The 10399-nt window shown below is 41.5% G+C and overlaps 1 protein-coding gene across 1 annotated transcript; it reads right to left on the reverse strand.

Moving 5' to 3' along the window:
• Positions 1-708: 708 nt before the first annotated feature.
• Positions 709-1428, reverse strand: LOC120659116 (BTB/POZ and MATH domain-containing protein 1-like). The gene is made up of 2 exons (XM_039937172.1): positions 846-1428; positions 709-764 (listed from the first exon to the last, which is right to left on the reverse strand). The coding sequence occupies exons 1-2, from the start codon at positions 1426-1428 to the stop codon at positions 709-711; spliced, it is 639 nt and encodes a 212-aa protein (XP_039793106.1).
• Between the last annotated feature and the right edge of the window lie 8971 nt (positions 1429-10399).

Raw genomic sequence — 10399 nt, forward strand, 5'->3', positions numbered from 1 at the left:
AAAAAGTCTGATTTATGGCCTCCAACTATCGTAAAAGTCTATTTTAAACCTTTCAACTATAAAATCGGACAACAGAGGCCATTCAACTATTGAAACCGGACAAATTGGCTCTTAGGGTGGTTTCGAAGGTAGTTTTATATTTTTTAAAAAATTAAAAAAATTCTAGTTAGATCTAAAAAAAATCAAAACTAATTCATTTTAAATTAGAAAAATATGAAGTTAGTACTAAAAATTTTCTAAAAATATGAATATATCTATTATTGCTCTATTTGAATCTTTGTTATTAAAAAATAGGCATAACCACAAACATCCAAATATTATGAACATAAAAGAATTAGATCCAAATAACTTACAAGTATTGTGCCAATAGATAGTTACATATTTAGAAAAAAATTGATCCTTATTTCATGATTTTTTAACTTAAAAAGAATTACTTATGAATTCTTAGTTGAAATTTGAATTTTTTTATTTCTCATAAAATAGAAAACCACCTATAATAAGGGGCTAAATTTGTCTGGTTTCAACAGTTGGATGGTGTCTGTTATCCGATTTCATAGTTGATGGTTGAAAATTGGACTTTTGTGATAGTTTAAGGGTGTATATTAAACCAAACTTTTTCCTACAGGGAAACATAAAGCTCACAACATTTATTGAAAAATGACCAAGTACCACACGATTACGATGTATGCTGAAACTAAAATAACTTCGTCAATACAGGCCAGTGTTAAGCTTGCCGTAGTGTTTCTCTAGAAGAATCTGCATCTCTAATGTTTTTTAAGAATACCAAATAAACACCAAAAGGAGCATCTGGAAACAGCAAGTAAAAATGAAAGCTTTGATGAGACGCTTGCTCCTCGCCATCCTTGTGTTCAAAATCTCAATGATCACATCCTTCACGGCGGAGGGGCTGCTTCTTGCCAGATTCTCAATGTCGTTCGTCGCCATGATCGCCCACGCGTTGGCTCTAGAACCGATGAACCCTAGGCACATCTTCTTAAGCTTGCAGCACTGGTATTGCTCCGCTATTGCCAGCATCAGCAGGACCGTGCTCACGGAGACATGGCTGCACAGCTTGTTCTCCGTCAGTGACTTGAGATCCTTCAGGTTGTACCGGCCGGCGGCGATGAGGAGATCCTCGGCGAGCACGGCTCCTTCTTTCAGTGAGTTCATGGTCATCTCCGGCAACGAGTCGCATTCGCATCGGATCGCGAAGCGATCGCCGTTCTTCAAAAACTCCACGAAGTACTCGCGCGAGACGAAGCGCTCGTAGCCGCACGCGTCCCCCTTCCGGCCGAAGGCGGCGGCGACCTTGCCGGACGTGAGACACCGCGCCCCGCCTCCCACGTCGCGCATCATCAAACTGAACATCACGTGGACGTCCTCCCCGGCGGCGGCAGCGGCGGCCCCGTCTCCATCATCTTCGTCCATCAGGAGGTAGAGGGACATGAACCCGGTGGTGCCGGCGAGCCTCCCGCGTTGGGGTAGAAGACGACGCGCCAGGAGTGGCCGCCGACGTGGACCGGGGCAGACTTGACGCAACTGCCGTTGGCCAGCTTCGTGGCCTCCGAGTAGGAGCCGACGGTCATCGTGAGCACCTCCTCGTCGCACGGCGGCGGCGGCATGGCCGTCGACGCCGGCATGGCAGATCGAGCGCAAAGAGACGCGCGCGCGCGCAAGCTTAGCTTCCTAGGGCCGGCTGGAAACGATAGGAGTTCACGAGATTCACGCGAGGATTTTATCACGCAGGATAGCATCCTACCGATTTCTGTTTTTTTTTTGAGAGACAAAGATCCAAGCGTCCATTACGGTTTCCGTGCAATATTATATATATCATTTATATATGGTATATATAATAATATAAGCTTGTTTTTTTATGGTATAAGACTGTAATTCCTTCCGTACGTGTGGTCGTCATAGGCCATGTCGTAGTCGTATAGTACTTTATAGTAGAGGTGGTAAAGAGGCTAAAAAATTTGATAATGTAAGGTTCGATTTAAAAATAGCCGGACTCTTGTTTTATAGAATTTTGAGCAAATAATACAGTATATAAAGATATCAAGTTGGATTGTGATATGAAGTCATGATCCATTTGTGAAAGTAAATGAATGTCGAAAGTAAAAGTGACTCAATGGATTGATTAATCTGTACAGTGTGTAACATATATATACAAGCCAGAGGGCAGTTGCCATGGCCAAAGGGGTGCCTATTCCCCAAAGGGTGTCTTGTGTCCAACGTAACCTTCTAAAGGGGTGTCATGTCATTAGCAGTTGCTAATGATGTGATTATCCTAATTGATCATTAATTAATTAATCTAATTAATCCTAACACTCCCTCTTGATCAATTAATCTTGTATAGGCACTGTTGCTTGTTCATCAGTCATAGTCTTGAAGCTTTAGAAAAATCCTGTGGGAAAAAACCAAAGTATATCGATATACCAGGTAAAACTCCTTAAAAACCCAGTGGGAAAAATAAAGAGAAACGCCATGATATAAATAACTCCCAATGTTCATAGACCCTTTAGGTAATTCTAAAGACATAGTCTAAAATAATTTGATCTAAGATCAATATGTCATATATTATTTTTGAAAAATCTCTGTGAGAAAAATAGACAATATGACAATTTCCATGTGTTAACATTACCTCATTAAAAACTTTATGTGAGAAAACTCTTTAGAAGTAAAATTTATATAAAGAAAAGAGTGTAATGGATGTTTATGTAGATTATATCTTAATAGATTGTCCCCCTGATTCTTGCAAATCTCTATGCCTTCTCATACCAATGCCCTCAATGCATTTACGAAATGTGGTGTATGGTAGAGACTTTGTGAATAAATCTGCTAGATTATCACAAGATTTAGTTTGCAAGATTTCGATCTCTCCATTCTTTTGGAGTTCATGGGGGTAGAACAACTTAGGGATAATATGCTTAGTCATATTACTCTTAATATAACATGACTCCATCTGAGTAACACATGCTGAATTATCCTCAAAGATAATTGTGGGTGTATTAATCGCACCAATACCGCATAACTGTAGTATGTGGTTTATCATTCTGCGGAGCCATACACGTTCACGTGATGCCTCGTATAAAGCTATTATCTCAAAGTGATTGGTGGATGTAGATACTAAGGTCTGCTTTGTAGACTTTCAAGATATTGTTGTACCACCTTGTAAGTATACAAAGCCAGTTTGTAATCTGCCATTGTGGGGATCTGATAAATAACCAGCATCTGTATATCCTAACAAAACTGAATCTTGATTTCTATTATAAAATAATCCAAGATCTCTAGTGCCATGAGGTATCTAAATACCGTTTTAATTCCTACCCAATGATGTTTGGTAGGAGCAGCACTATGTCTTGCAATAAATTAGCTGCAAATTCAATATCCGGCTGGGTATTGTTAGCAAGATACATAAGTGCGAGCACTTAGATATGGGACATGTTGTCCTAATACCTCTTCTCCTTCCTCTCGTGGTCTAAAATGATCCTTCTCAACGTCTAAGGATCTTACTATCATTGGAGTCTTTGTAGGATATGATTTGTCCATATTGAATTTCTTCAATATTTTCTCGACATAGACAGCTTGGTATACAAATATACCAGTGGGTAAATGCTTAAGTTGTAAACCTAAGCAGAATTTTGTTTTACCCAAATCTTTCATTTCAAACTCTGTCTTTAAATGATGGCGTGCTTCATTAATATCGGTTTCGTTGCCAATGATATTTAGATCATCAACGTATACCGATATGATACAAAATTATGTTGATGATTTTTTAAGGAAGACGCATGGGCAGTCATCATTATTTGTGTATCCCTTCAACTTAAGGAATTCACTTAACTGATTGTACCACATTCAGCCTGACTGCTTTAAGCCATATAATGACTTTTGCAATTTAATGCAATACATGTTGCGATTTGCCTTGGGATTCGGTTTGCTAATTCCATCAGGAACTTTCATGTATATATCCGAATCTAATGACACATATAAGTATGTGGTCACGACGTCCATCAACTGCAAAGATAGACGATTTTGTACTGCTAGAGATATTAAGTATCGGAAGGTTATTCCGCTCATTACCGGAGAGTAAGTTTCGTTGAAATCAACGTCAGGTCTTTGCGTAAAACCTTGTGCCACTAGCCTTGCTTTATATCTGACCACTTTATTATTTTCATTCATTTTACGAACGAAAACCCATTTGTATCCCACAGGAAGGATACCAGGAGGTGTTGGCATTACTGCTGAAAATACCTTCCTTTTATTAAGCGAGGCGATCTCTGTTTCAATCGCAATCTTCCATTTATCCCAGTCCGAGCGCTTCTTGCACTCAGTCATAGACTTAGGATCTAAGTCAATTTCAAGGATATTTGCAATTTTCTTAGAGAAGTAACAGTCGACTATTATGGACTTACGGTCATAAGACTCTCCAGTCACAATGAAATAATCTATCGAAACAATAGATCTAGGGTCTTCCAATGTTATTTCAAGGATATTTGCAATTTTCTTAGAGAAGTAACAGTCGACTATATGGACTTACGGTCATAAGATCTCCAGTCACAATGAAATTTATAGCTATTTCATTTACCCTTAAAGAATCATCATGACTTCCCGAAACAATAGATCTAGGGTCTTCCAATGTTCCAGTCTCAGTGTTTATGCGCATATCTGAGCTTGGGTGTGGATTATAAATATCCACAGGACATACAATGTCCTCTAGGTGTCTTTCAACAAAGGTTGAGTTGCATTTCCAGTCTTCTTTTGTTTGTTTGCAATAGCATCCCGCTTCTTGAAAGTGCTTCTCCCCCTCTTTTGACAAGATGGGGATGAGTGGTTTATTAGGTACCTCCACTCTTTCGGGCACATTTGCAGGATGGAGAGACTTGCGACACATTTATAATCTGTAAAAGCATCTAGTAGATTATTTGCAATATTTTGCAAATCAATATTTCTCTGAACCTGTTGTTCAGCTTCTGTAGTACATGGATCAGAAAATTGGATGCCTTTTGCATTCCAATCTATTTCCTGGCATTCCTTTTGGTACAATTCTCCCCTAATGACGGGAAATGATCCTCATTAAAAATACAATCAGCGTATTGGGCAGTAAATAGATCCCCTGTCATAGGTTCTAAGTATTTTATGATTGAAAGAGATGAATATCCAATATAGATCCCCAATTTCCTGTGGGGGCCCATGGATGTTCGCTGAGGTGGTGAGATGGGTACGTATACAGCGCACCCAAATTTATGCAAATGGGAAATACTTGGTGGATTCCCACGTACTAACTGCAATGGCGAGGTTTCATGATATGCAATTGGTCGTAGTTGGATTAGGTCAGTAGCGTGCAGAACTGCGTGACCCCAACATGACGAAGGCAATTTGCAATTCATCAACATAAGTCTTGCAATGAGCTTGATTCTTTTAAGAATCAATTCCCTGAATGCCATTGAAATTTTCGTCAATCCCTTGAATGCCACTGAATGGCATTGAAGGGATTTTTTTTGTGTCTATGACATGTGGGGTCAATGGCATTCAAGGGATTGGCGAAAATTTTAATGGCATTGAGGGAATTGGCTCTTCTTTTAATCAATGATTCAGCCAAACCATTTTGAGTATCTACGTATGGGACTGAATGCTGAACCTGAATTCCCAATGCCATGCAATAATCATTGAAAGCACAGGAGGAGAATTCAGCAGCATTGTCCATACGAATTGACTTAATTCGATGTTCAGGATAATATGCATTCAACTTGATAAGTTGAGCCATTATTTTGGCAAAAGCATGGTTGCGTGTCGGCAGAAGAGACCCGTGAGACCAACGTGTAGATGCGTCTATCAATACCATGAAGTACTTGAACGGCCCCGATAATGGTTGGATTGGACCACAAATATCTCCTTGAATTCTTTCAAGGAATTTTAGTGGTTCAGCACGAATTTTAAGATATGATGGTCTTAAAATTAATTTCTCTATTGCACAAGCAGTGCAACCAAAATCTTTATCTTGGGAAAATTTTATCTTTTCCATATCATGACCTATGGAATTGCCGATAATTTTTTGCATCATCCCTATTCCAGGGTGCCCAAGTCGATCATGCCAGTTTCGGAATGTATCGATGTTGTGAAAAATTATCTTATAAGCAACATTAGCAATGGGCTTTATGTATGTAAAGTACAATCTGGTTTGGAGTGAAGAAAACTTTTCACAGATTTGTTTGTCTAATCTCGTGAGTTTAGTTAAGAGAAGAAATTCCTCTTTGTTATCCTGATGTGTTTCCACATGGAAACCATTCTTACGGATATCTCTATAACTTAGAAGGGTACGAGACGAATCGGGATACAACAAAGCATCCTCCATCGTTATCTGTGTACCCATAGGGAGACTAATAGTAGCTCGACCTGAACCAACTATTAACGCATCTTGACTAGCAATGGTCATAATATTTCCTTATCTTTTCTCAAGAGTCTGGAAATATTTTATCTCTCTAAGTATATAATTTGTGGTACATGAGTCCACAAGACATAATTCTTCCTCCTTTGGATTGTTATCAACAGACATCTATATGTAAAGCAAATGTAATTTAAATATACAAGTGTAACATATAGAGAGAACATACAATATATTATATATCAAATAGCATAGTATGATACAATAATATCTATGTGACTTTGTACAGATAGACAACAAAACTAACAAGTTTGTACAATGTTAAACAATATGAATCAAAACAACTATGTACAACTTAGATTATTACAACAAATATTCAATCTGATATCAATTCCGTACTAAGATTACTCCAAATCTCCAAATATGTCTTCAGAACTAAAGTCTATGAGCATATTGTCCGTGGTTGGAAGATCGTCTTCCATATTAAGAGACTTGTTGTTTCCTGGTTTGTGGGCCTGCTCGGAACAACTCTCCTTTGGGGTAGCCTCAGATGTAAGATTGAAGTGTGTTTCATATCTTTTATCTCCTGCTTGCTTATCCTCCTTTAAAGAATTTTGGTATAATGCAACCAAATGTTTTGGTGCACGGCAATCCTTAGCAAAATGCGAGAAACACCACATCTGTGACACTTGTTGTCTTTCTTGGATCTCGCATTGTCTCTTTTCCACTTGTGTGAATTAGGTTTTTAGTTTATATTGTGTTTGCATTGACCAGAGGTGTTCTTTGGAGCGGGTCCATTGAACTTTTTATTCTTAGCCTTCTTCTGTACATTGTGAACCTCAGGCAAAGGCGTCGAACCAACAAGGTGCTTATGATGATTCTTCATAAGAAATTCATCATGTTTTTCTGCTTGAGACAATGTATGAATAAGCTTCGAATAAACCTCGAATTTTTTAGCCCTGTATTGCTGTTGCAATACTCGATCAAATGGAAGCATAGTAGAGAGTGTCTTCTCTATCTTATCTGCATGCGTTGGCTCTTTCTCGCAAAACTTTAATTTAGAGCAAATTTTGTGAACATCGTGATTGTAGTCTGCCACAGATTTAAAATCTTGGAGACGTAAATAATTCCATTCATGATTAGCCTCAGGCCAAATGAGTTCCTTTTGCTGTTCATATCTCTCTTTAAGAGACTTCCATAATTCATGAGGATTTTCAGTCATAATGTATTCGGCTTTCAAATCTTTATGAATATAAAAAAGTAGTAAAACCAAATCAGTATAGATTTGCTTGTCTTGCACAACAACCCCATCTTGGGGTTCCTAAATTGTAGCCAAAAGACCACGAGATGCAAGCGATATCTTGATATCAGAAGCCCATGTAGGGTAATTACTACCATCTAACGCGAGTTCATCGAACTCCTTAGTGGCCATGATTCTACGTGGACAACCATGGATTAGCTAATTTACCTTATGGTAAATTTAACATGGCAATGTTGTAATATATAGGTAAAAGAACTATATCCTATCATAGTTTTGGAATACTGTAGATTTAGACCAAAACAACAGATCATAAATGTTGAGAAAATGGTAATCGTTACTCAGATTTAAACCATTTACTACTATCCAAAACCTTTATTTTGGTAAAAACACGATGTAGACTTCTCAGTAATAGGTGATTGAATCACTGCTAAGTCACGGTCTCTAGGCGAATAATTCATACATGAACTAAACGCAGCCAAATGCCTTAGTCTTCATTGCCTTGTGTTCACTAACCAAAACAAACAAGATATATTGTACGTAAATTATGATCCTAGTGTAATTATACAATTTCTAGGATAACTTTGTTAGATATTATCTAAATTTCTTGCTAATTTAGCATGTATGTGGTGCAAAAGTGGTTCTGGAAGCACCAACATATCCAATTCTATGATAATATTATAATTGTAACTAGGAATTAGTGCAAAATATGGGATTTTGGGTGCACTAATAAATTCCAGAAATATATCCAAATTACAAATATAATATGTGTATGGTGCAAAATAAAAATTAATTGCACAAGCAATATAATCATAGAAAATACAATTTCAATGTATATATAAACTTGGGTTCAAACCACAAATATATACAGAAGAACAGAGCAACAATATACAATACAATTAAGCAAATTGTTCACACAAAAAAAGAAATTAGCTAAGTCATATGCTAATTAAATTAATACTGCAGTAATTAGAAATAATTGAAAAAAAGAAAAAGAAAAAACGAGAAACAAAGGGGGCAGGCGTTCGGGCCGGCCACCAGGCGCGCGGCCCAGCCGGCCTGCTGGCCAGGCGCGCGGCCAAAGCCGGCCTGTGGCCTGCGCGCGCGGCCCGGCCCAGTCCGCCGCAGGGCTATAAAGGGCTGACGGTTAGGGTTTCCAACCCTAACCGCCCGCCCAGCCCTCAGTCGCCGCCGCCCTTTAGGCCTCCGCCGCCGCAGGTCGGCGCCGCCGGCCGGTCGCCGGCCCGCCGCCGCCGCTTCTAATTTCCTTTGCCGCCGCCATCTTGCTGCGCCGCCGTAGCCGCCTCTCCTCGTCCCTCCCTCCAGTCCCTCTCATGGCGGGATCGATCCCGGCCATGGAGGCCGGCCGGCGAGGTACGCCCCGCCCGTGCTCGGCGAGCTCCGGCCCCAAGGGTCATCGCTCCAAGCTGGGAACGACGAGTACGCCCTCCATCGACTCTTCCTCGGGCATTCAAGAGCGGCGAGCCGCCTCCCCCTCGTCCGAGGAGGAGACGAACGCGGCCCCGAGGTTCGCGGCCGGCGAAAACGCGTCTCGGCGAGCGACGGCGTAGGAGGTTCCTGGAGGCAGTTGTGGAGCGCGTGGAAGGGCGATGTCGAAGTCGAAGGCGAAGCCGGGTGGCCACACCCCTGCTCCGCCATCACTGTTGGTGACCAGAGGGGCACCACGACTTCCAGTCATGGAACCACCGCCTCCGTTCCATGGCGCAGCGACAACTGGTGGCACCGGTGGCGGCAACATCAGCGACGGCAACGGTCTCGGCAGTGCAGCGGGGTGAGGCGTTGGAGGGCTCGGCGGGTTCCCCAGACGGCGTACGAACATGGCGGCGCCATGTGTCGGACAAACGCCAGGGGCGAACTGGAGCGTCGGTGGGCACGGCGATGAACGACGGCCGCCGAGAGCAGTGCGGACTCCGTTGAATCAGCGGAGCGGTGCACGCCGTTCGTTGATGTCACGGAGGGCACGGCGGACGGCGCTCTGCAGCATGAAGCGTGGAGGACCACCGGCGGCGTTGCTGCGAGCTATGGCCGATTCGACGGCGTCGGTGATGGTGTCAACCATCGCGTTCATGGATGGAGCAGCGGGGTTCGCCATCGTTGGTTACGTTGGAGAAATCTGGCGAGGTCTCCGGTGAGTGCTCTGAGACCCATGAACTTCCGCCGGCGAGTTCTTCTTTTCTTTTCTGTTGTCTCTATCCCTCAGTGGTCAGAGCGCGTGCGGATAACGTGTGAAAGTAAATGAATGTCGAAAGTGAAAGTGACTGAATGGATTGATTAATCTGTTGTACAGTGTGTAATATATATATAAGCCAGAGGGTAGTTGCCATGGAGGGGTGCCTATTTCCCAAAGGGTCTTTTGTCACGGAGGGGTGCCTATTTCCCAAAGGGTCTCTTGTGTCCAACGTAATCTTCTGAAGGGGTGTCATGTCAACTGCTAATGATGTAATTATCCTAATTGATCATTAATTAATTAATCCTAACACCATTATCACCTCTAGTACTATTCGTACTCGCGCATTGTGCATCCTTAACAAACAAGGATAACACTTGTATTTTCAAAGAAGAAAAAGAAGCAATAGTAATCGAGCTGGTATCTTCTACGCATTAATATAAAACGCCAAGTCTCGTCGCATCGATCGTAGAATACATACGCATACATCGCTATCGCGCGTCGAGAATTCTCTCTCTCGATCGAGTTTAGCTAGATAGTTTCCACCGACGACGATGATTATTCGGCGGCG

The sequence above is a fragment of the Panicum virgatum genome, chromosome 2N (genome assembly GCF_016808335.1).
Source record: "Panicum virgatum strain AP13 chromosome 2N, P.virgatum_v5, whole genome shotgun sequence".
Lineage (NCBI taxonomy): Eukaryota > Viridiplantae > Streptophyta > Magnoliopsida > Poales > Poaceae > Panicum > Panicum virgatum.

What these genes read in the sequence shown, in the direction of transcription:
- LOC120659116 (XM_039937172.1), bottom strand. Translation starts at nt 1,428, where the DNA reads ATGGACGAAGATGATGGAGACGGGGCCGCCGCTGCCGCCGCCGGGGAG. An exon ending in AAGGATGGCGAGGAGCAAGC is followed by an intron (nt 765 to 845) that starts GTCTCATCAAAG and finishes AAAAAACATTAG; the next exon opens with AGATGCAGATTCTTCTAGAG.